This window comes from Actinia tenebrosa, unplaced genomic scaffold (assembly GCF_029948245.1).
Source record: "Actinia tenebrosa isolate PJP-AT-01 unplaced genomic scaffold, QUT_ActTen_1.0 PGA_scaffold11__36_contigs__length_13525064, whole genome shotgun sequence".
In the NCBI taxonomy this organism is placed as follows: domain Eukaryota; kingdom Metazoa; phylum Cnidaria; class Anthozoa; order Actiniaria; family Actiniidae; genus Actinia; species Actinia tenebrosa.
The window spans coordinates 5838362-5865452 of record NW_028292571.1 but is presented as its reverse complement, the minus strand read 5'-3'; the positions used below and the strand labels follow the sequence as shown (position 1 = coordinate 5865452).

Genomic DNA, 27091 nt, shown 5'->3' with positions numbered 1-27091 from the left:
TGCAAACGAAAATCAATGGGTCATCACCTTGAATACTGAAGCACAAACATTGAACCAGGAAAAGAATAATCTTATTCTCACCTTAATTTAAACAACTTACTGCATCGGACGTCACACTAGAGTTTATTTCATGACACCCCGTGTTCAGTACGACGTAAAATAAATATTTATTTATAAAGAAACGGTTAAAGATCCAAGTTTACCTTTGAGCGGCTTGCTACTCAGTGTATCCGTGCCTAAATAATTTGTTTTTTTCACGGTCTTTAGCCGGCTATTTTCGAAAACGCTTTTCAAACACTCGAAGCCGGATGTTTTCGTAAACGCTGACGTCGCTAAAGAAAAGAGATCGCAGGCTCAGGAACTATGTGCATGCTCATTTAGCTCCTATGAGCGTTTTCGTGTCGACGGAACATTTTCGCGTAAACGGTCGAAAACGATGAGAGTTTACACGAAGCCGCAAGATTTGGTTTTTTTCATTAGACAATTTCATACTAAACGCCAATCAAAACAGAAAAAGAAGTGTCACTAATGCAAGCTACGATGTTTGCTTTAAGGTGGCTGCCTACTTTTGAACGTTCGATTTGAGCCCACGATGAGCGCGCGCTCAAAAACCGCTGAAAAATCTACAAGATTTTATTGAAGAATCATACGCGTTTTGAGCTTCAACAGGGCAAAACCCTCAAATTTTGCACGGGACTCTATGTTTTTTGATAGCTCATTCGAAAAAACTCCTTAAAATCTAGGTTATATCAACATTTTAGGAAAAGTTTAAATCAGGAACACGTGAAAAAATAGATTTTTGTAGGGATTTTTGTTCGACTTTATGAGATTTTTTAAGAGCACCGAAACTACAAAATATGACAAATCAATGTATCTCTCTGTCTTTTTGTCGAAAATATCCATGTATTATTGTAGAATGATTGACTAGCCTTCATTCATGCAATCATATAGTCTGCAAATAACTATTATCTTATTAATCTTAATTTTTTTCTAATCACTTCCGGTGGCGCAATTTTTACTCCAAAAGCTCGTGCGTAGGCTTCCATTAAATGCTGATTATCTCGAAAACGAGCTCGGGACACCCTATTTTTCTTTCCAGATTTGGAATCAGCATTAAATTTCAATTCGGAAAATCGAAGTTTTAAAAAAAGCTTAAATCAATTTCCAAAAGTAGGCAGTCACCTTAATTCTCTGTTTTTATTGAGCAATGTGTAATTCCTAATAAGACGTATCGTAGGTTAATCGATAATCTAGTTTTCGCTCGATAATGTTTGGTAGTAAGTTGTATGGAAAATGTTGCTAGTTATATCAGCCCATCTACATTATCATCATGATATTATCATCATCATGCATCATCATGTATCATCATCATCATGCATCATCGTTATTATGTATCGTCACTATCATGTATCATCATCATCATGTATCACCATCATGCATCATCATGTATCACCATGCATCATGTATCATCATCATGCATCATCATGTATCATCATCATGTTTCATCATCATGCATCGTCGTTATTATGTATCGTCACTATCGTTTGCGTTGGATTCGGGGCATGTGGGGTCGACGTCTAACCTCGGCCTTAGTATTATATTTTAGTATCATATTTTAGATCTTATTAACATACTTTGGATTTTATTACTATAGCTTCATATTTTAGCTTTTAACCTAAATTATTTATTATCTTATATTTATTAGGGCTCCTATTGATAGCAGTTATACATTCCATGTAACTGAAGGGATTACCCTGTTTAAATAAAAGTGTTCATTCATTCATCATGTATCATCATCATCATGTATCATCATGTATCATCATCAATATGGTATCAACTTCATCATGCATCATCATTATTATGTATCATCATGTATCATCCTCATCGTCATTTATCATCATGTATCTTCATCATAATCATGTATCATCATTAGTCAGTTATCATTAATCAGTTTTAATCAACATTTCCAAAAGTAATGAAACCACATGCGAATGATGATCAAAAAAGGTGAAGCTATTTTTATGCTTCGACAGAGCGTGGAGTGGTAGCTCCGAAGCCAGGAGCTCGAAGGTGCGCACTCTACTCCCTTAGACATCAGTGCTCCTTATTGCGAGTATTTGAAGCTAAAGCTACACAACAAAGAGAAGTGGAAAAAATACGTGGAGATAAACAGAATTACCGAAAATAGGAAAATTTGGAAAATATTTTAATGTCGTGACGGTTATCATGGAAGCACTCTCCGTCTGGGGCTGTGTTGGTCACGTTAATTCACCTACCCGCCCTTGGGGGTAGGCTGGATGGTGAGAACAACGTCCGGACTAAGGAGAATTTAACAATTTTTAACCCTAGAGATGGGTCAATGCCAATTCTTTTGACCATATTTCTTCCCTTCAGGAAGCACTCTTTTGGCTTTGGAGTCGTGTGTGTCAGTGAATTATTATCAATTATTATTCAACGACTAGGCGAATGGGGGGGGGGGGGGGGGGATAATTTTTGTTGCAATATCATGAGGATTTACTAATTTCTTAAGAGTCACTATATTTAATAGTGGTTGATACTCTCTTACTTTTGTTTGATCCCCCCAGATCTCCCCCTCCAATAGTCCCTTCACAGTTCCATGCGCTATCTTGAAAGGTAGCCGTGACCATGTAATGATAAAGATGTGAATAATTGCAGCTCACCGTTCGTCTCGCTTCTATGCAAAGGCACGGCTTCCTTTCAAGATGACACAGGGAACTGTGTGAGGAAGGAACTATTGTCTAAAATGCGTGATCCTTTTCCCTTAATCCCCGATGCCCCGATCCCCGGTCCCTTATCGTAACAAACCCGTGTCCCTCTTTTCATGGTCTAAATATGATTTTGGTTGATATATAACTCTTTTTAATCGAACAACTATCCTTTACCGGCGGCCCACGCATTAAAAACAAACCTTTTTGAAACAGCTGTGCACAGGTGTTAACTTAGACGGAGTCTGATTATGCTGTGTTTGATTACTCCGAAAGACATTTTTTAGAGGTTGTTACAATATTAGCTTACGCAGTTGTAATTAGATACTTAGAGAAGTGATTGTTTGATTAAACAGGCATAACTATTTCCCCACCAACACGAACACGTCTTGAAACATGGTGTCAGAAATAAATTGGAAATAACGCTTCCAAAGTAGCTGAAAAAACCGTCAAGTTCCTACTGCCGAGGCATTGAAGAAGTAATATGTCAAGTAAGGAGGAAGCTTCGACCAGCAGCGGTCCACGAGGACCAATATTCACGTCGCATTTTCCGGTACCAACGCCGATGAATACCAAAGGAGATCAAGTAAACAATTGGGACTTCTTTAAACAACAGTGGGAGGACTACGAAGTCGCAACCGGACTGTACCAGCAAGACCCAAAGTTACGACTAGCAACGTTTCGCTCTGTAATGGGGAAGGAATGTCTGCAAATATTCCTTAATCTCAAGTTAAGTGACGAAGAAAAGAACGACGTAAACACATGCTTAAACGCGCTAGAAGCCTACTTCAAACCAAAGCGCAACGTGGTGTACGAACGATATCTGTTCAACAGCTGTACTCAAGGCCCAGAAGAAACCGTAGATAGCTACGTAAATCGCCTTAGAAAATGCGCTTCATCATGTCAGTTTGGTCCGTTAACGGAAGAGCTTATCAGGGATCGACTCGTTCTTGGTATACGAGAACACGCAACAAAACTACGTCTTTTAAAAGAGGACAGTCTAGATCTCAACAAAGCCCTCAACATTTGCCGCTCAAGTGAATTAGCTAGCAGTCAGTTAAAAGCCATGAGTCTAGTGGATAAGACAAATAACGAAGAAATCAATGAAATACGAGAACGGAAGCCTAAATCTCCAAGCAAGCCAAGTGACAAGTACAACAACAGACGTTCCCACAGAACGCCAAGCGAGGACAGTAAACGAACTACAAGTCGACGAACGAGCAGTTACAAGTGCTACCGCTGTGGTGGTTCTCAGAAACACAAGTTAGAAGACTGCCCCGCCTATGGCCGTGAATGCAAAACGTGCAAGAAACAAAACCATTTCGCGTCTGTGTGTAAATCGAGGTCAAGCAATGTCAAAGTGATGACAGCTGAATCAGGAGAATCAGAAGAAGGAGAATACTCATCCGACGAATTCACGTTGAAGATTGAAGAAGTTGGTTCGGTGAAAACGAAGGGCAAGCAGCTTTTTGCAAAGCTTGAGTTTATGAACACCAATTCCAGTTATAAAACGGATTTGGACTGCCAACTAGACACAGGAGCGACCTGTAACGTAATCAGCCACAAGGATGTAGCAATCATCAACCAAGACGGTAATCCGACGCTCAAGCAAAGCAATGTCAAACTACGATTGTTTGATGGATCAGTCATGGAAACATTAGGTGAAGTGACACTTAAGGTCAACGAAAAACATTGCTTCAAATTTCAGGTTGTCAACGGAAACCACAAACCAATTTTATCAGCCGAGACATGCCAACAATTAGATCTAATCAAGTTAAACATCGATCATCAAGTCCACGCGGTTCAAGAAACCGGAACTCTGCCCCTAACTAAAGAAAGTATCTTAAAAGATTTTCGAGACGTCTTCGAAGGATTGGGAAACATTGGTAACGCTACAATCGCAGTTGACCCAGATGTCACGCCAGTTCAACACGCGCCTAGAAGAATCGCAGTTACGCTTCGCCAGGAAGTCAAAACAAAGTTAGCTGAACTCGAGAAAAGGAAAATCATCGTCAAAGAGACAGAACCCACCGAATGGATCAGCAGCATGGTCGTTGTAGCCAAACCTGGAAAGATACGAATCTGTTTGGATCCCAAAGATCTAAACAAAGCGATCAAACGACCCAAATACCAAATGCCTACGATGGACGAGATGCTACCCAGACTCGGCAAGGCCAAAGTCTTCACAACGTTAGACGCAAAGGATGGGTTCTACCAAATCGGTTTGGACGAAGCTAGCAGTAAGCTTACAACCTTTTGGACCCCATTTGGCCGTTACAGATATCTACGCATGCCTTTTGGCGTCAGCTCAGCCCCAGAGGAATTCGAAAGCACCCTACACGAGCGACTGGGAGACCTAGAAGGCGTGGAAGTGCTCCGCGACGATATGTTAGTGGTCGGTTACGGTGACACATTAGCAGAAGCCAACAAAAACCATGACGAAAATCTGCTACGTCTGCTCAAGAGAGCAAGACAGATCAACTTAAAGCTGAACAGCAAGAAGCTCATCATGCGGAGAAAAGAAGTGAAGTTCATGGGACACATCTTGTCATCCACCGGACTCAAGCCAGATCCAGATAAGGTCAAAGCAGTGACCGAAATGCCAAAGCCTACCAACAAGCAAGAGACACTCAGCCTACTAGGCTTTGTAAATTATCTCTCCAAGTTTCTCCCTCGACTATCAGAAGTCGCACTGCCTCTTCGTGAACTAACCACAAAGAATGCAAGATTTGTGTGGTCACGCCAGCACGACAAAGCCTTCTCAGAAGTTAAACAACTCGTGATTGCGCATCCAGTACTCAAGTACTATGACATGAGCGAAGAAGTCACTATCCAATGTGATGCTAGTGAGAAAGGCCTCGGAGCAACCTTGCTTCAAAACGGCCAACCAGTAGCGTTTGCATCCCGAACTCTCACACCAGTTGAGCAACGCTACGCACAAATCGAAAAAGAATGTCTTGCAATCGTCTTCGCTTGTGCAAAGTTCAGCCAGTACATCACACGGAGAGAGCTGATAACAGTAGAATCAGACCACAAACCTTTGCAAGCGATCTTCAAGAAATCCTTGTTAGCAGCACCCAGCAGGTTACAGAGGATGATATTACGCCTACAGCGATACAACCTGAACGTAACTTACAAGCCAGGACAACAAATGTACGTGGCAGATCACCTCTCACGAGCCTTCCTCGCAGACCAAGGAGAACCTGGAGACGAGTTCCAAGTGTTTGCGCTAGAACTAGAAGGAATCAACCCCCTCGACAATGTAAAGGTCACAAGTGAAAGGTTAGCGCAACTACAAAAAGCCACAGAGCAAGACCCTACAATGCAGTCACTTAAGAATACTATACTAATAGGATGGCCTGACGTACGTGACAAAGTACCAGTAGCTATCAGAGACTACTGGCATTTCCGAGAGGAACTGACACTCCACAACGGCATCTTATTCAAGAATCAACGCATCATCATACCTCGAGCCCTCAGATCTGAAGTAGTCGCGAGGTTACACTCAAGTCATCAAGGAATCGAGGCGTGTGCAAGGAAAGCACGAGATCGCGTTTACTGGCCAGCAATGAACCACGACATCGAAAATGCAGTAAAGGCTTGTCATGTGTGCTCAGAATATCAACCAAGTAACCCCAGCATGCCAATGCAGTCGCACGAAATACCCGACAGACCTTGGAGCAGACTAGGCACAGATCTTTTCACGCTGCAGAACAGAGACTATATAGTCTTGGTAGATTACTACTCAGACTACATAGAAATAAGTCCTCTGAAAGATACAACCTCAGCATCCATTACCAAGTTTCTGAAGGAACAGTTCAGTCGACATGGGATACCCGATGTGCTGGTATCCGACAACGGGCCTCAATACGTCAGCAACGAGTTTGCTGAATTCGCAAGAGACTGGGAGTTCAAACATGTCACCTCATCGCCATACCACCCAAAGTCAAATGGAAAGGCGGAATCAGCAGTGAAAGTAGCCAAGAGCCTGCTCAAGAAAGCCATGCAAGACCGTAAAGATCCGTGGTTAGCCTTGCTAGATTATCGGAATACCCCCACTCAAGGAATGCAGAGCAGCCCAGTACAGCGCTTGATGTCTAGGAGAACAAAGACACTAGTCCCCATAGCAACTAACCTTCTGTATCCCAAAGTAGCGGAAGGTGTGACAACCAAAATCCACCTTAAGCGCCAGAAAGCCAAAAGTCACTACGACAGACATGTAAAGGTCCTACCAGACCTAGAAATAGGCCAAGAAGTAAGAGTAGCGCCAAACCAGAGAGGCAAGCCCTGGGAAGTAGGGAACTGTAAAGAGAAACTCTCAGACAGGTCATACCTAGTTGAGTCGAACGGAGAGTTACTTCGCCGAAACAGACAGCTTTTAAAGCCCGTCGACGAAGCACCGAAAGAACCAGCTAGTGACACACAAGCATCACCAGAGGCAGACAGTGCAAGGACACCTCAAGTTCTACCTGCGTCAGAACCCGCGGTCAATCCACCTGTACTGCGAAGAAGTCAGAGAGTGGTTAAGAAACCTGATCGGTTTACTTGACTACCGAACATTTATAGGACATTGATTTTGTTACAGTTGAACTTTAATATCCATATAATCATTTCGTAGTTTAGTCAGCCATTTTGTTTGGTCATTTATTTTTTAAATCTTTAAAATTTTTCTATATCATCCCAGCCATGTATTTCAAACATTATAAAAGGGGAGATGTTACAATATTAGCTTACGCAGTTGTAATTAGATACTTAGAGAAGTGATTGTTTGATTAAACAGGCATAACTATTTCCCCACCAACACGAACACGTCTTGAAACAGAGGTAGTGACAAGGAACAATTGTGTTGGATATTGAATATTTCAATTTCATCTTTTTAATCTAGAGCACTCAAAAAATAATAAACTATTGGATAGCATAATGAAGCCAAAAATCCTGCAGTAAAATTTACCGATATGCGTCAAAAGCACAAATAATGATCTGTTTTTCCACAGGGAGACCAATTTAGATAATGGTGGAAATAAAATCGGAAGATCAAATAATTATTATTATTATTATTATTATTATTATTATTATTATTATTATTTGTAATTCGAGGTCAAGATAATGTCCTCTGTAATACGAAAGAGTAAGAAAAATGAAAGATGCACTAGAATATTTTCGCGCTTGCCTTTGTTTTCCTATATAATTCCCCTATGGTATCTGATGTCGCTCTTATGTATATATACTCTGACAAGGTAGTAAAGTACAGTCGCCATCTTTGAAAAAAACAGCACAATTTCAATCACGATTTCACCGTTAGTCTTTTAAACCTCGAACTCCACCAAAAACTTGACCAAAATGATTCCTACGATGGGGCATTCATAAAGTAAGTTTTGTCCCGAAAAAGTACACGGAAATCTCCCAAATTACTCTTTCGTATTATGGAGGACATTATCTTGACTCAAGAAACAAGTCAAGACAAGAATTACATGGAGAATATTGCTTATGGTCCGCGATGATGAAACCATTCTTACTATCTAAATTGGGCTGCCTGTGGTTTTTCTTTGTCAAAACTACGAAAAACAAATTTCTATTTTGACAGTTTTTTAAATTTTCCGCTGAATTGTGCCTGTTTTAATCAAAAGAGGGGAAAAAACAAGTTTTGCTATGAATTTTAGAGCATATTATAGTGTAGTATTTTAAGAAGACTTCTGCTCTGCTTTCTTTTTTGTTTTTTCTTTCTCTTTTTCTCTTTCATTGCCAAATCATTGGGCAATATCCAAAATTCAAAAAACAAAAAACAATATTTCAACACCAATATATGTATATTAATGTCACACATGCCACTTTTATTTCGGGTTTTTTTAATAACGTGCATGGCAGTAAGCCTTCTTAATCATTGCTTGAAAAAAATATTGTCCACGTCTTTTGTGGTCCTTGCTCAATACTCCATATTCGAGTTCTTTTTGCTCAGTCTTGTCTCGTTTATGCCTTATGATATTCAGCTATTCAACCAAAACCCGTGTCATTTTAATCAACTCGTATTGTCCGTAGTACGTACATTCCTTACTCTACAATGGACCCGCTTAGTAAAAGAAAAGAACACATTTATAGTCGAGGCTAAGACTGAGTAAAGGCGAACTCGGAATGGGAGTATTTTCACGGGTTCTCCAAGTGGCGTCCAAGCGAGATTCAGAGAGGCGATTATGTCAGTCGCAAACAGCTGTTTGCTTGCGACAGAGCCAAAAGTAAATAGCTAATTTTAGTCCCTAAATTAACGTAAATGATGTAGAAAAGAGCCATAGGTACCCATTATAAAGTAAATATATGTGGCATTTGTATAGAATGAATAGCAGACACTCTTCAAAATATAAAAGTTTTACTACGTTTGTAACTAGGACGTGCATTGAAAATGGATTTCTTTCTTGAGGCTGAAGAAATTTAAGACCTAAAAATGTTTGCTTTAGTCCCGAGTTTTAAGGAGTAATTAATCAAATCCATAGTCTCATGTGTGCAAACGAAGACAAGACTTCCAGTAAATGACTCCGAGAGCTTGGACAGCCAACCAAAATGGCATCGATTTGGACTTTAACGCTTTCAAGAACTTTTGCACTAGGAATTTTCGGATGTCTTTTGGTAATGAATGAATGTACGTATAATCTTTCAAATAAGAGTGGTCTCCAGCGATCTAACAAACCGAATGTTTCAGTTTGGGATGAAATTCGTCGAATATTTGGTAAATATTAATTTAGTTTGTTGTCGTTATTAAGAATTTATTCTAAAGAATACTCCTAAATGGAAATTGCTTGAGATTACTTCCTTTATTTCCTTGTGACCTTTTGTTTAACTTAAGTCATCTTGTTATTTTACCAAATGGTCGAATATTTTCCTATATTTTTTTTTCGTTCATGTTCTCTGAATCTTGAAGTTCTTGCAAGGCATTAGTTTTTGTATTTGCCAATTTATGACCGAGCTTAGATCAAGTTACATAAACTTATTTTAATGATAAAAATTTAAAAAAATTAAAAATCTACAGCAACTTTTCTCTGGTACCATAGTGTCTCTCGTTGACAATTCTTGGATTTCTCTGACAAGAATCGCCAACGAAGGAGAGTCTACTACAGCAGGGAACAACAACTGAGCTGTCCATACCACAGACGTGTTTTTTAAAACAGTTTTTTAAGGTTTTATATTTTGGGAATTTTTATTATATTAATATCAATTAGCAAATCCGTCAAAGGATTAATACTGGTCGATGTTACAACCCTTTATAACAGAAGTGATCAGAATCTATATGTACAGCATTTCCGAGTCTCTCAAAATGTTGACTTGACGAAGTCTTCCGCGCAACAAACGTAAACTCTTCCCCTCCCTCGGTGCATCTCTCGCTATACCGTCTGCTTTTGATTACCACAGGAGAAGCTTCCAGATATGCAATTCGAATAATATTTCCCAGCAAATAATGTAAACAAAATAAAAAATGTTCGCGTTTAACTTATATTTCAGGAGCAACCATAATTCGATTTGAAAATCTAGGGTGCTACGTGGATGACAGAAACGATCGAGCTTTCCTGATAAGTAGAAAGGATTCATTCAAGAACTTTCTGAATAGTGGGTGGACCAACCTTAATACCGCCTTTCCAAAAATGGTTTACGGATGTGCTAATTTTACCTTAGAGCAGGGCTATCGGTATTTTGGTGTACAGGATTGGGGAGAGTGTTGGGCTGGTGATAACCGGTATGACAAGCATGGGAAAGGTAATGGAGATAATCTGTGTTCCTATAGCGTTGGAGGACCTCATCGAAATAAAGTGTACAAATTTCTACCTGGTTAGTAAAAGACACTGTCGCCTTCGGTATTTAATTGCTGCCATGCATGCATGCATGCATGCATTCATCCATGCATCCATCTATCTATCCATCCATGCATCCATCTATCCATCCATCCATCCATCCATCCATCCACCCAATGATATACTTGATGAATTTCAATTGGAGCAAATAATCAACGAGCCAACTAGGGTTACGAAAAAGACAGAGTCCTTAATCGACCATGTAATATCAAATTGTAAGAATAATATTATTCAGTCTGGAGTTTATGCACTATCTATTAGTGACCATTATTTGGCTTTCGCCATCAGGAAAATTGGTATCCCAAGAGGAAGACCTAAAATTATTGAAACGAGAAATTTTAAAAATTTTGACTGTGAAGACTTTGAAAATGACCTTAAAAACACTGTTTGGCCACTCTTCGACCAACTAAAAAACGTGGACGAAGCATGGGCAAGCTGGAAAAAAATCTTCTTAAAAACTATTGATAAGCACGCTCCCACTAGGTTGATAAAAGTGCGCAACAAACCCTCTCCCTGGATAAATGCTAATGTTAAACAGGAAATGCATAACAGGGACTTCCTAAAGAAAAAGGCCACGAAGTCTAATGACCCAGAAGACTGGTCTAAGTATAGAAAGATGAGGAATTTTGTTAATCAATTAGTTACTAAGACGAAAAGGAAATTTTATCAAGATCAAATTGAAAAACACTCTAGTGACACCAAGAAAACTTGGAAGACAATAAATAATCTCAGGGGCAAGAGATCACAAAATGTTGAAATCAGCGAAATTAGGCAGACTGTGCAAAATACTGTTACTAATCCAAAGGATGTAGCAAATGTCCTTAACACTTATTTCACAGAAATTGCCGGTAAATTAGCTTCAGAAATAAATTCTAAACGTGCCAGTAATGTAAATTTCGCTGATTATGTTAAAAAAGTAGACCATGTGTTTACTTTTCGTTTGATCGATTCCTCTAGAGTACTTGAGCTTCTGCAAGGTATTAATACTGCTAAAGCAACTGGTCTTGATAAAATTCCAAATATTATTCTAAAAGCAGCGGCTCCTCATATCTGTAATTCATTAACTACCCTTTTTAACCTTTCGATTAAAACAAATATTTTTCCGTCGGAATGGAAAGTGGCTAAAGTCACCCCCATTTTTAAATCTGGTGAACAAGATGACCCAGGCAACTATAGACCTATTTCAGTTACTTCTGCTATCTCCCGCCTTTTTGAAAAACTAATCTGTGAGCAGCTGATTTCATATCTTGACGAACATAATTTACTAGATACCCATCAGTCGGGCTTTAGACCTTATCACTCAACTTTAACTGCGCTTTTAGATCTAACAAATGAATGGTACTTCAATATAGACAGGAAAATGATCAATGGTGTGATATTTTTAGACCTTAAGAAGGCATTTGACACCGTTGATCATAGTATATTGTTAGCAAAACTAGAATATTATGGGTTTAACGCCACAGTCCGACAGTGGTTTCAGTCATATTTGACTGGCAGATCGCAACAGTGTTCAATCAATGGAGTACTTTCCGAAGCCCGTCCCATCTCTTTTGGTATACCTCAGGGGACAATTTTGGGCCCAGTTCTCTTTTTAATCTACATTAATGATCTACCGCGTTGCCTCGACTATAGTACAACTAGGCTTTATGCTGATGATACGACTTTATCATTTTCTGACTGTGGAATTAATAACCTGAATAATCAAATGGATATCGGCTTAGAACATGTAGCTTCTTGGCTCTGTGCCAACAAACTCACTTTGAATGCTTGTCCTTAACACTTATTTCACAGAAATTGCCGGTAAATTAGCTTCAGAAATAAATTCTAAACGTGCCAGTAATGTAAATTTCGCTGATTATGTTAAAAAAGTAGACCATGTGTTTACTTTTCGTTTGATCGATTCCTCTAGAGTACTTGAGCTTCTGCAAGGTATTAATACTGCTAAAGCAACTGGTCTTGATAAAATTCCAAATATTATTCTAAAAGCAGCGGCTCCTCATATCTGTAATTCATTAACTACCCTTTTTAACCTTTCGATTAAAACAAATATTTTTCCGTCGGAATGGAAAGTGGCTAAAGTCACCCCCATTTTTAAATCTGGTGAACAAGATGACCCAGGCAACTATAGACCTATTTCAGTTACTTCTGCTATCTCCCGCCTTTTTGAAAAACTAATCTGTGAGCAGCTGATTTCATATCTTGACGAACATAATTTACTAGATACCCATCAGTCGGGCTTTAGACCTTATCACTCAACTTTAACTGCGCTTTTAGATCTAACAAATGAATGGTACTTCAATATAGACAGGAAAATGATCAATGGTGTGATATTTTTAGACCTTAAGAAGGCATTTGACACCGTTGATCATAGTATATTGTTAGCAAAACTAGAATATTATGGGTTTAACGCCACAGTCCGACAGTGGTTTCAGTCATATTTGACTGGCAGATCGCAACAGTGTTCAATCAATGGAGTACTTTCCGAAGCCCGTCCCATCTCTTTTGGTATACCTCAGGGGACAATTTTGGGCCCAGTTCTCTTTTTAATCTACATTAATGATCTACCGCGTTGCCTCGACTATAGTACAACTAGGCTTTATGCTGATGATACGACTTTATCATTTTCTGACTGTGGAATTAATAACCTGAATAATCAAATGGATATCGGCTTAGAACATGTAGCTTCTTGGCTCTGTGCCAACAAACTCACTTTGAATGCTGTAAAGTCAGAATTTATGTTAATTGGTTCCCGTCAAAGAATTTCTACTTTAGATGACACAGACTTATGTCTGACTATAGACGGTACCGCGTTAAAACGATCTAAAGAAACAAAATGTCTCGGCGTCTATATTGATGAAAATCTGACTTGGCGTTCTCATGTTGAGCACATTAAAAAGAAGATTGCATGTAACCTAAGCACGTTAAAGAAAATTAAGCCAATTTTAAGTAGGCCCTATCTAATCAAAATCTATAAGAACATAATTGAGCCTTACTTTAACTATTGCTGTTTAGTTTGGGACAGTATCGACGAAACTTTAACTAGCAAGTTACAAAAACTACAAAACCGTGCAGCCCGTATAATTACTGGCGCACCGTATTTAAGCGTACGAACGAGTCAAATTTTTAATGAACTCAAATGGATACCTTTAAATGAACAAAGACTGCAACAAAAGGCCATTATGATGTTCAAAATCGTCAATGATATCGTCCCATCTTATTTAAAAGATATGTTTTCCAGCCAGATTGGTACTCAATCTTACAACTTAAGGCGTTCTTCTAAAAATTTACAAATTCCAAAAGCCAGAACTGACTATTTCAGAAATAGTTTTGCTTTTACTGGAGCCTGGCTTTGGAATTCTCTGCCTCAGTCATTAAAAGAAGAACGATCCTTAAAAGTATTTAAAAAAAAAATAAAAAGCTATAGGTTTTGCACTGATGACAACTAATATTTAATCGTTTTAGTTCTACGAAATATATCTAATTAACCTATTATCTTATTTCAATTGTATATTTATTGTATCAGTGTAGCATTTGTATATTTTACATAATTATCATTTGTTAATATAGTTTTTACGGCCTCTAGGTAGAGCAACATTAAGTTTTTTATCTTGATATTGATAGAGTTACCGTGCTTAAATAAAGATTATTATTATTATTATTATTATTATTACCCATCCATCCATCCATCCATCCATCCATCCATCCATCCATCCATCCATCCATCCATCCATCCATCCATCCATCCATCCATCCAGAGCAATAAAGATGCTTTTTTTTTTCTTTTCAAGTAAACGGAAGCTGGAGCGAATGGAGTGAGTGGCAAGAGTGCAACCAAACGTGTGGTAATTCATATGCCAAGCGCACGCGTAACTGTACCAATCCTTCTCCCCGCTGGGGTGGACTCAGTTGTCAAGGATCTCATTTGGAGCAACAGAAATGCAACAGCAACAAATGTCAAGGTACGAGTGAAGAATATCTTAAATGTGGATGGCCGCGGAAACAGCTGACTTGAAAAATGTATTGTTTTACGAGGGTAGCACTTAATAGCCATTGGCTAACTAAAAAAAATCTTGTGACCCTCGTTCCGAATGACCGAATTATATTAAACTAAGAACTTTTTGCTCATGGATCGAATGGAAGAAAACCGGAGAACCGACCCGGAGAAAAACCCTCGAAGCGCAGAAGTGAACCAACTACAAGCTTTACCCACATATATGACATATGAGTCAAGGAATCGAAGCTGGGTTATTGGTGAGAAGCGAGCTAACCTCAGTATCATGCTCTCTTGGGGAGAGAGAGAAGGGGGGGGGGGGGGGGGGGAGGGAAAAGACCTTACTCCCCCTCCCTAGGCACCCTGAAGGCCTGATACTCAGGTTAGAGACAAGCGCATTCACGCGCTACACCATGCACCCATGCTTCCCAAACCAGCTGAGTTAACCGCGTTATCCGAAAGTGATTTTATGGTCAACTCCTTTTGGTTAGCATTTTCCGAGCAGGGACTGAGTACGATGTAGATTTCTCTTGTCAATTGAAAATCATGGAATTCCATCATGAGTTCGACTAGTGTTTACGATCAATAACAATAAAGAATTCAGTCGTATTTTTCGGGGTTTCTCTTGGCTGAATCATGAGGAATGCCAATCAAAATTCAATATTTAATCCTCAATAGACCTATCCCGAATTCGCTTGACTGTTCACGAAACAATGGTTTCAAGTCGAGGTTGAACTTGATGAATAAAAGAATCAAGTTCAGTCTTGACTTCAAACCATTGTTTCATGGTCAGTCAAGCGAATTCGGGATAGGTCTATTCTCATTGGTTGACCTTGATTATGAGTTTGTTTTGAAGGTCAACTCAGCTCGTAAACAAAATGAAGTCGATAAAAAAACTGATCTCTTGCAATTACTGTGTGAACACACTTATCGGGAACACTTGAATAAAACTGACCAATCAGATAACCGCAAACTAGACGGAGATTGAACTGATAACAGTGTTAGCCAATCAGTTATCACGTTCTCATGGGCTATCTGATTGGCTGGTTAAAATATAAAATAAAAATCACAGTATAATTGGTTAATGACTAATTTGTAAAAGGGGTCTCGGCTAAAGTATCCGCACAGTAAAGGCAACGTTATTTTTCCAGGGATATGGAGCGAGTGGGGTAACTGGAACACGTGTAGCAAGTCATGTGGACTGGGCCACCGAACAAGACAACGAACATGTATAAAGTCCTTCTCATATGGAAAGGAAAGAGTTTGTCAAGGATCCCCTGAGGAAACCAAGAACTGTTATGTGATCATGTGTAAAGGTTGGTTGGTGTAGGCATGTGAGGTACCTAAGTATTTGATGTCAGGGTTTTACCTTCCAGCTTTCTAATCGAGGTGATGATGATGCTGCACGATGATCATGGTGGCGGTGATGATGGTGGTGATGATGATGATGATGATGATGATGATAAACTTTATTTGACACAGAAATCTTTCAGTGATGACTGATTTTCAAAGATGAGGTGATGCTATGATGATGATAAAGATGATGATGATGATGATAGCGATAATGATCATGATCATACATGATGATGATACATGATGATGATAATGATGACGACGATGATGATGACGATGATGATGACAATGATGATGATGGCGATAATAATGATGATGATGATATAATGTTATGATGATGGTAGTGATGAATAATGATGCACCGAAAACAAAGGTTTATTTTGACTGTGTAATTTCTGAAATCAATCTAATTAGTCTATTCTGGTGAATATTTCATAATATTTCATAATATAGATAATTATAATAATAATAATAATAACATGATAATAATAATAATAATGAAAATAGGTGATGATGATGATGATGATGATGATGATGATAACCAAAACTAATGATAACAATAAAGTATAATGATGAAGATGAGGATAACGATCGCAAAAGAATGATACCTTCAACTTGCACCAACTATCTCTTTTCCAGATGTTTTGCAGTCAATCTACCCCTTCGAAGCCATTGGATGTTACTATTCATCCTTAACACGCCGATTACTGCCCAACATGCTGGAGCATGACTTTCGAAGCAGTATTGTATGGCATAATCATAGCACTGACTCTCTGTCTGCTGTAGTCTTTAGATGTGCCAAGCATGTGCAGGTCGACTTCAGCAGGTATGAAGACAATAGATTGAGTAGCAGGCGCAAAGCGACGAGAGATGAGCTAGGTGAAGTGAGAAGGGGGACAGAGGAAATTTCCCCTGCCCCTTTCCACGGGCTCCCAATCCCTATCCCTTTGCGCCTGTTTACGAGGCCATGATGACAACTAAGGTGACTGACAACTATTTAACAAAACGTAACTTAGAAAACTTTTTAACAAAGTTATGTTATATATAATTTAGCGCGGATTCCAAAGATGAAAAGAACAATGGGTGTTCGGAGCTCGTTTTGAAGATATTGAATATTTAATATTACAATATTGTCGAGTTTCAAAAGAAAAGTGGCGGAAACCAAGCTTCACACAAGAAATATAAAAAAAGATGGGATGTCCAGAGTTCAGTTTAATTCGAGATATTGAATTTTGAATAAAACCTTGACAAGATTCGCTCACAGAAAAAGGCATAACTCAAAAAATTAAAACAGCTACGAACAAAACTGTGTGTCAAGTTGGCATTGCATAGCAGTGTAGGATGTACTGTTTTGAATGACATGGCCAAGATGGAGCCATTAAATTTAGTCCCCAAAACTGTCCCACGATGCACTGCAATTCCAACTCGACCCAGTTTTTCCTCATTCACGGAATTGATGATGCTACTTAAAGAGTGAAAAAAATCATAAACATGGCCTCCCCTATATAAGTGCTCATCTAGATTACTTTGTATATAAATGGCACTCCTACCACCGAAGTTCATCCTTCCCCAAAGAAACTGCTCAATTTTATTTATTTTATTTTTATTTTTTGCTTTATGCTTTATGCTTTCGTTTTAGCTCTCAATACTTTGGATTAGAATATTGGGGCGAGTGCTGGACAGGCAACGTCTCGTTGAAGCTGCTTGAAAAATATCCCAGATCGGACCAGTGTTTTCGAACAAATGAGAATGTTACAATTGGAAAAGTATGGTCGATCTTTTTGTATAGATTCGCACCAGGTATGACAAAGTTAAAATTGTATGACAATGCAATGATCTAGTTTGTGTTCCGACTAAAAAATCGGTGAAGATTTTATTGGTGAGAGAATGATCCACCTAGTCGGAAGAGAAGAAGCATTTCACTACTATATTGAAATAGAATTGACAAAGCTGGTATGACCTTAGGACTATTTGTCACTTGGGTCGAGAGGTCTATCCTCGACCGAACAGCAGACGTTAGCTGACTTTGTTTTATTTGTATTGTCTCCCTTTTCTCCGCCTTTCTCCGGTTTTTCTCCCTCCACACAACTTAACCTGCTTAATTCAAAAGCTAGAGGCTCCATGTCATGGCAGACATGGCAGTTGGCATGTTCGTTGAATCTAGTTTACATCAGAAATAATATATTTCTCCAGGGGAAAAGTCTTTACACTTGTGATAATTGTCAGGGCTGCCATCAAATGATGGTGCCAGGCCTATATTGGAGCTGTGAGTTTGATCAGTATGACTTATATCAGCCCAGAAAGTGTCTCAGAGTTTAATAAAAATTTACACAACATTGATTGATGTTTTTGATGACATCTGTTTTTCTTTGATAGTCAATGGAAGCTGGTCATCGTGGGGATATTGGAACAACTGTTCTAAATCATGCAGAGGAACCAAACGACGCATGCGCAATTGTTCCAATCCACCGGCCCTATGGGGAGGCCAGTACTGCCATGGAAATGGTATATCTGAATTACCGTGTGGAGATATTCTATGTGATGGTAAGTGTCTTGAATGCTAAGACAAAAACTGAGGTTGTGCATAGCAACAAGAAGTAGGCTGCTCACTGTGCTTGGCTGCTGTTCTTTTTTCTTTTTTCTTTATAGAATTGCACTGCAGCTGGCGCACTTAGTTTCTAATGATATTACTTAAAATATCTGTTTCAAATCATTCTTACCTACTTTGTGGACACACGCTATCTGGGACCACTTTTACAAATTTCATCAATTATGACGTGAGGCTAAGGAAACTAGCCAACTTCAGGAAAGAGCAAAGCGAATCAGTAGCATGTTGACTTACAGCCGATCCCAATGTTTAATTCGTTTCCATGCATGGTTAATGATAAAATGGTTGATTAAATGGTTGTTAAAATGGTTGGTAAATAGTTGACGAAATGGTTAAAAAAAAGGTTTGATAAAATGGTTGAAAAAAATTGTTTTGATGAAATGGTTGATAAAATGGTTGATAAAATGGTTGATGACATCTAAGTTTTTTGTCAGATTATAATCAGATCTAGACTTTGCTGATTGCTCCTCTTGTTGTCTATAGTTCAGCTTACATTCAATTAATTTGCTTTTATTCTTTATCGTGATTGCGTAAATTAAAAAGGGGTCCCGATTAGCGTGTCCGCCGCATCCGGTTAACTCAGTGCAGTAGGTCGTGGTTCAAGCCTCGGCCGGACCAACTGAGATGAAGGTGCTGCATTTGTAATGACATCTGCAAATGGTTAGACCCCGTGGCTTGGATGACTACGTTAATGGCGGTCCCTTCCCTAATCAACTATAAAAGATATTAAAAGAGCACTACGAGTTTATCAGTTGAATTACGCTCAAGGTCATCCTCTATAAGCAACGTTGACTTATTTAATTAATTTGTATAGATAAAGCAAGCAAATGATTGGAATCACAGTTCCAATTCCCACATGCTCTCTCCGTTACCTATCAAGTCAAAGTTGATTTATTTAATTCATTTGTGAAGATATAGCAAACAATTAATTGTGATCACGATTCTAATTCCTGCAGGCTCGCTTCGTTACCTATCAAGCAAGGTTGCTGGTCTTACATCCTCTGGAGTATTTGTCCTGTTGATTGCTGCAGTTTTCTTTTTATGGATTTTCAGACGACGACGACGAAAAAAATTGCAGTAAGTCTCGCATCTCAGTTAAAGTGCACCTAACGGGCCCCCGATACAAAACTTTCAGTATTGGTTCTACATAAAGTGAATAGTTGAATGGTGAAATTATATTTCTTCATTTGAATGTTGCGTCTTTAAGTTATGAAGGTTTATACTTCCATTACATTGCTGACTGTGACGTCACCCAGGCTTTTGAGTGTATTTGTTTTAATTTTTAATACTAAACACTAGATTGTACTAGCGGTTATGGAACATCAGATTTACAACTGATAAACATTGTGGAAACCTTGAGTATAATGATGATTCTTCTCAAAAACTGTTTGCGTGAACCAGTCAACATTTGTATATTTAATGAAGCCTGGGGTGACGTCACAGTCAGTAACATATTGGAAGTATGAACCTTCATAACTTAAAGACGCAACATTCAAATGAAGAAATATTTCACATTCAACTATTCACTTTATGTAGAATCAATACTGAAAATATTGTATCAGGGTTTAGGTGCACTTTAAAGATGGAAGGTTATCAACGATAATAAAAAGTACGACTGATTTTGCTTTTCTACCCTTTCCCCAGAATACCATAAAATACGTAAACATATCGACAGATCGAAGCACCTCGGTTTTAAAATTTTCCTTCCTCGTAAACGGCCCAAATGACCACGTTTTCATCGTTTCCGGCATTTCATCACTTTTTGCTTTTGCAAAGTTTTTCACCAAAGACAAGTATTGACTTTTTCTTTCATTTATTTAAAACTTAAAAATTTTTGCGATTCCTTTTCAAAAATAATTTACATAATTTTTCACTTGTCGACTATCTGACGCTGGTGCTTAAACTTTCTATAATCTATGCCTGTATATTCCTAATATCCTTTTTTTCTCCAAAGATCTCAGATGCATATCTCAGATCAATGGGAAATAAGTGCAGAGCAAATAGAGTTCCTGGAGCTCTTAGGCGAAGGAGAGTTCGGCAATGTATACAAAGGGGTACTGAGAAAAAAATCAAAGTCACCGATGAAAAGAAGAGGAAAGAGTATCATGCGACGAACATTACGAAAGAAAGTTAAAGATGAAGCTAAAGAAATAGTTGCAGTAAAATTATTGAGAGGTAAAATACTTCTCATCGGACACACGGTGCAAACTTTGCGTGCATGGTGGCCGTTTTGGTTGGATGTGACACGTATATAATTTTTTTCCTGCAAGAAATCTCCGAATAAGTGTTACCAACACATCGTGAAATTCATGGTTTTCCCCTATATGCAGAACTTCTTATACTGCCCTTGTTTTACCTAGACTGTGGTCCTGAAGAAATAAAAAAACACGCGGGGATTGGCAGAACACGAGAGAAGTGTTAGGAGAAGCACGACGCGTATGCAGAGTTCTCACTTCTCGAGTGTTCTGCCAATCCTCAAGTGAGTACGTTTTTCTTTTTCTTTTTTAAAATACAATCTGTTGTTTTGGATACGAATAACAAAATAAGAAGTGGACGCACCTGCTGTTTGCACGCGTAATATATCTTATATATCTTATATTATATTTAATATATCTTATTTCCGAAACAGAATCAGCCAATGAAGACCAGAGGAAAGAGTTTATGGCTGAGATTAAACTGATGAAAGAGATAGGATCTCATATCAACATCGTCAACATGATGGGGTGTCGTACGTTGATTGAGCCTTTGTATCTCGTGGTGGAACTGGTTCCTTATGGAGACCTGTTGAACTTTCTGAGGAAGCGACGACAGCAAGTAAGTAGTGGAGCAGATAGTATGCGCATGCGCATGGGCACTAGGAAAAAAGTTTGCGCATGCGTGCCTTTCAGCACGTTTTCCAATTTAGTGAGAAAATCTTCGAGTATACAAAAAATTCGCGAGTATACTTTTGTGAGACCAAGATACTGTATTAATAAATACAATATGAAAGAATTAGCCTAAGTTGCAACAACTGACTTCAAGTTTTGGCATTTTGTGAAGGCCATTTCTCAGAAATCTTTGAAGTCAAATTTACATAAAATTCATAAATTCATAAATTTATAAAGAAAAAATTCATAAACCCTAAATCATAGTTTTACATCAACATGAAGACTATTACGCTGATTTGCATACGTACTTGAAGCATGCGTAGACGCTTTTCACTCATTTCGTGCGTACATTAAAGTATATACACGGTTCGGTGCGTGCTTAGTTGGTTATTTGATCATGGTTTTCAACGAAGCAAAGCTTATTATTTAGTTCAATTTTCCGATTGACGTGCAAATTTAGATTCAAATTCTTCGCTTTCCAACCCTTAATCTTAGTTTTTTTCGGTTCAATCCCCTTCAAAATGTATTGAATTTATTCGTAAAGAAATGAATGCGCAATTATTATACAGTCTACCTGTCTTTCTTGGCTGCGCGCTTAGTGACTATCACTATCTTTCAACAATTCGTCAACTGAACATCTAGAAGTTTATCACCGCGCGCAGAACAATAAACCATTCTTTTAAAAAAGGTTTTATAATTTTCCTGCAGCTTTTGAGACTTTTAAAGGAAAACAGCAAGTCTTCGTACAGTACTTACTATGACAACGTACGAGACAGTAGCACGACCTTCAACTATGGAAGGATGATAGACGAATCTCCAGTGAGTAGCATTTTTCAAATATAGAACGATTTTCGTATTAGTGGGAAACGTAGTGTACTGACTTACGACACGTAAAGGTTGTAAAACATTTCTCCTTCAAAATTTAGAAAATGTATATTGCTGCAGTGCTTGAAGGGAATTAATTTCCAGCTGATCTAAGTAAAAATGTTAGGAAAATTTGCAAAACTGAGGTGCCACTTTATTTTTGTAAACAATGTAAAAACACGAGGTAACATTGAAATGGCTTCCCATATTTTCGCACAGTAATTCATTCCATTAGAATGTGTAGGTATACGGTTACGGTAAGACATCGTGTGGCTACAGCACCCGCATACGACAGTCGCCCTATAAATATAACAATAGTATACTCACACTAGTCAACTATTTAGCAATTAGTCCTCCATCCCGAATGGACTATGAGTCAATAGCCCATTTTACTATAACTTGGAAATTTCTCGCGAGCTCATTGGCTTAGAACCATTTTTGATTAGAGGCTAGACCTGCTTGTGCTTATGACATCTGTCACGCGCGCACTGAGCGAGCGGATTAAACGGCTTTTTCAAACTATTTACTTGTCTATTTGTTCATTTTTTTCGACTTTGTTGTGGTAAAAAACAAATCAAAGTCAGTTTTCTATGGATCTGTAACTGTAATCGAACATGAAATGACGTCAAAAATGATCCAAACTTTGCAGTGAAACCACAAGCGCAGCAAGACCCATAGAAAACTGACTTCGATTTGTTAATGAGGCCACTGACTTTTAGACCATGAGGGCGAGTTGACTAATTATTTTAGTCAAATTCAACTAGTCGGTCAAATATGTATGCAAAAAAGTTTTAAAATTAAAGTAAAGTAAATTATTGCATTATGTTCTTAGGCAAGAAGAAATCATCACAGGCAGGATTCAAGTTGTGTCATAGTCAGTTATCAACGAGGACGGGACGACGATGATGGCGAGCGCGTACAGATTAGAAGAGGTCGAGAAAATGCCTGTGAAGTTGACGATAATACTCTGACACCTAATGATTTGTTAGCGTTTGCATGGCAAATAGCACAGGGCATGGTGAGTATGAGTTTGGTTTGAGTTATGCAACAATCAAAAGGAACTTGCTGTAAAAACCAATAATAATATAAAGTTTCATAAAGCACCCACCAAGAGAGCATAAATACAGGTGCTGACACACGGTGCAACATTGCATGGCAACATTGCACGCAGCAGGACTGTTGCAGCGTGTCTACCTCAAACTTGTTGCACTCAACGTTGTATGCAACACATCTGAAGTTGAATCGCACGCTACTCTTGCAACATTGCGCGCAACAAATTTCATCATGTGAACATGGCTGCAACACTACCTGCAACATTTTGAAAATTTCCAGCCAATCAGCTTGCACCAAATTTATAACTGCTGACCAAATATCTTAGTATAGCAGAGAGGGAAACTTCTTAATAACGCGCGCGCCTTGTAATTTCCCGGTTGGGCTATTTTTAGTAACCGGATGTAATTTCGCCTAACCCTACTCCCGTGCGTCATCAACATTTTTGAGAAACAGACCCTAAATTAATTGACTTCCAGGAATATCTATCAAGAAAGAAAATAGTTCATCGTGATTTAGCAGCAAGGAACGTTTTGGTTGGCGAGAAGAAAGTATTGAAGGTAGCAGATTTTGGCTTGTCTAGAAATATCTATGACGATGCGATATACTACTCCCAGAAACGACGAAAGCTACCAATCAAATGGATGTCTCCTGAGTCTCTGTATGATCAAGTGTTTACGCCAAGTAGTGATGTGTAAGTGCTTTATACAAAATACTGCATGACAATACTTTCCAGACACTTTCGTAATTCTGGAATTAATACGATTCCTTCAAGTTGTTTAAAATGTATTGCCTTTTTGGTGTTGGTTTCCTTGCACGAGCTGCAGGGCTTATTTGCCATTCCAAGGTTGGGGTCGTGTCGGGATTGCAGAGCATCGTGAGACTACTGTTTTTGGGACATATTACTGATTTCGTCCCCTAACATAGTCTAACAATCTTTTGCAATGACAATTCGACCTTGTTTTTTCCTGACTACACGACTGTAGCTTATTTAACAATTATTATTTTATGAGGATAGTACGTGCGCGCTGATTGGTCGAAAGCTGTGCTTTATTAGTGAACGGAGCAATTAGCGTGCGTGTACTATATATAAATGAATGTACTCTAATTATCTTCTATGTGTTTTTGATCTTCCTTTCAAGTCGTTTTATTTTGTTTTGTTTTTCCAGGTGGTCTTATGGTGTTGTACTTTGGGAGATTGCAACGTTAGGTAATTGTTCTTCCCTTCAGCAAATACTATTTGATGTCGTGTAAACTGAAAATCTATTGACACTATATTCCTGATGCCATAACAAAACTTGAATGTTCCCATGGCCACAATCATAGCGAAACGTAAAAGTTTAGCAACTCCTTAAAATTATTGCTTGTAGCACTGGATTCAAAACAAAACTACAAGTTCAAGGTCTCGATATTTCATGTATAAAAAGCTAAGCAGCAGCTTCTGCATGGTAGTACATAAAACGGTCTTTGAAAAATGCTAGCCTGCTGCGAGGGAGTCCCATTGCCTAGCCCTGTAGACCCCTTCCATGTGACCTCAAAGCAGAGCTTGATCTGGGGAACAAAAAAATTATAATTCCAATCTCCTGAGAATTGGAACCTATCGCTTTGTTCCCCAGATTGACCAGCATTCCAAAGTGCTGCAAGGAGTCTATAGATGTTTTGGGCTATCACGTGATGGCACCCATGACTGGTCTAATCTGATTTTACATAATAAATAATTCAGTTTCCCAGGGGAGATAAAGACTGTATTGTTGTGCCTCTTGTCATGGCTGCCATCACGTGATGGTGCTAAGCCTCTATTGTAACAGCGCGAAAGTGCAAAGCAAAAGAAATACAGTAATTAAACTAGCTTTCTTCATGCTTTTAACAGGAGGTTGTCCATATTCCACGATAAGCAATTACAAGATTCCTAAGATGCTGAAAAATGGATACAGAATGAGCAAGCCTGATTTCTGTCCAGATGAAATGTAAGGCGTGTTATTAATATCAGAGGGGGGATATCTCTTAGGGTTCCCTTGATACCTGCAATCCCTTTCCATTGGTGTTTTGTCTAATCTCATATTTTTGTCTACGTCGATCCCGGCCGCGCGTGCATGTGTTATTAACAAGAAATCGTTAAGATAATATGAGCAGTGTAAGTCAGAGATACAAAAAAGGTGCGAATAGACAAACATTCTGTCCTTTCGTATCGATAATCATCTTCAACTTGACCAATCATCAGTTTGCATAGTATTTTACACATTTATATTACAGGGCCCACTGTAATTGGCAAAAAGCTGCTGTGGTGTCCCTGCCCTCATGGGCCAAAAACTAATAAATAAAATAAAATAGAAGAGGAGAGGAGAGGAGAGAAGAGGAAAGAAGAGGAGAGGAGAGGAGAGAAGAGGAGAGAAGAGAAGAGAAGAGAAGAGAATAAAATTAGAATGAAATAAAATAAAACAAAATAAAATATTTCTTTAATTGTTTTGGCTTTTCTAGGTACGCAATGATGCGCAAATGTTGGCGTGACAAACCACTGGATCGTCCATCATTTTCAGAGCTGCGCGACGCCCTGGAGCAAATGATGTTACAGGAAAATCCGTATTTAGAACTCTGGGAAGAATTGGAAGTTCATGATTCATACCATTTCCCTTCCATTTCTGGCAGCGAAAGTGATGATGAAATCGACATGGGTGAAATAGAAATAACAGAACGACGCGGACAAACTGTCGTCAACAATAAACATTGCAGTAGATTTACGACGTACTTTTGATAGGCTAGACAAGCAATCAACGAGTATAAAACGGTGCAAAGATAACCTCCTAAAGTGATAAAATATGATGAATGCATTCATTTGGTACGGCCTCTATTAAGCGGACACCTTCATAACCTTGCCTGACGTTCGGTTAATAAAGGGTGTCCCCTGAATTGGGGTTTGTTTTACTGTAAATATAGTAGTACCTCTATTAAGCGGACACCTTCATAACCTTGCTTGACGTTCGGTTAATAAAGGGTGTCCTCTGAATTGGGGTTTGTTTTACTGTAAATATAGTAGTACCTCTATTAAGTGGACACCTTCATAACCTTGCTTGGTGTTCGGTTAATAAAGGTTGTCCTCTGAAATGGGGTTTGTTTTACTTTAAATATAGTAGTACCTCTATTAAGTGGACACCTTCATAACCTTGCTTGGTGTTCGGTTAATAAAGGTTGTCCTCTGAAATGGGGTTTGTTTTACTTTAAATATAGTAGTACCTCTATTAAGTGGACACCTTCATTACCTTGCTTGGTGTTCGGTTAATAAAGGTTGTCCTCTGAAATGGGGTTTATTTTACTTTAAATATAGTAGTACCTCTATTAAGTGGACACCTTCATTACCTTGCTTGGTGTTCGGTTAATAAAGGTTGTCCTCTGAAATGGGGTTTGTTTTACTTTAAATATAGTAGTACCTCTATTAAGTGGACACCTTCCTAACTTTGCCTGGAGTTGGTTTAATAAAGGGTGTCCTCTGAGTTGGGGTTTGTTTCACTATAAACATAGTAGTACCTCTATTAAGTGGACATCTTCATAACCTCGCCCGGTATACGGTTAATAAAGGTTTGTTTTACTGGAGATATAGGAAAAAAATTATGTGAGCATGCAACTAGCAGTCTGTTTAAAATAGAGGTATATAAAACGCGCGCGCATGCCTCTGTACATGGAAAGTTTAAAGGTAAGAAAAAAAACCACATAGAACTATTATTAGCTTAGATTATGTAAATAAAACAATAATATCAAAAATAATTAATGAAATAAATGTAATATACAAAAAAAAGTATATA

The 27091-nt window shown here is 38.5% G+C and overlaps 1 protein-coding gene across 1 annotated transcript; it reads left to right on the top strand.

Annotated features, from left to right (window-relative positions):
* The first annotated feature begins 9170 nt into the window (after window positions 1–9170).
* On the top strand, window positions 9171–27010 carry LOC116286865 (uncharacterized). Its single transcript, XM_089027534.1, has 16 exons — window positions 9171–9444; window positions 10215–10538; window positions 14350–14520; window positions 15704–15868; window positions 16545–16731; window positions 17545–17705; window positions 18282–18449; window positions 19470–19590; window positions 20468–20688; window positions 21143–21327; window positions 22089–22199; window positions 23077–23262; window positions 23774–23988; window positions 24464–24504; window positions 25165–25261; window positions 25773–27010. The coding sequence occupies exons 1-16, from the start codon at window positions 9279–9281 to the stop codon at window positions 26044–26046; spliced, it is 2793 nt and encodes a 930-aa protein (XP_088883660.1). The 5' UTR covers window positions 9171–9278; the 3' UTR covers window positions 26047–27010.
* Window positions 27011–27091: the final 81 nt, after the last annotated feature.

Bases quoted from the DNA above. Each gene is read 5' to 3' on its own strand.
- LOC116286865 (XM_089027534.1), top strand. From the start codon at position 9,279: ATGGCATCGATTTGGACTTTAACGCTTTCAAGAACTTTTGCACTAGGA. The intron at 9,445-10,214 runs GTAAATATTAAT...CTTATATTTCAG, and splicing joins TGAAATTCGTCGAATATTTG to GAGCAACCATAATTCGATTT. The intron at 24,505-25,164 runs GTAATTGTTCTT...TGCTTTTAACAG, and splicing joins TTGGGAGATTGCAACGTTAG to GAGGTTGTCCATATTCCACG.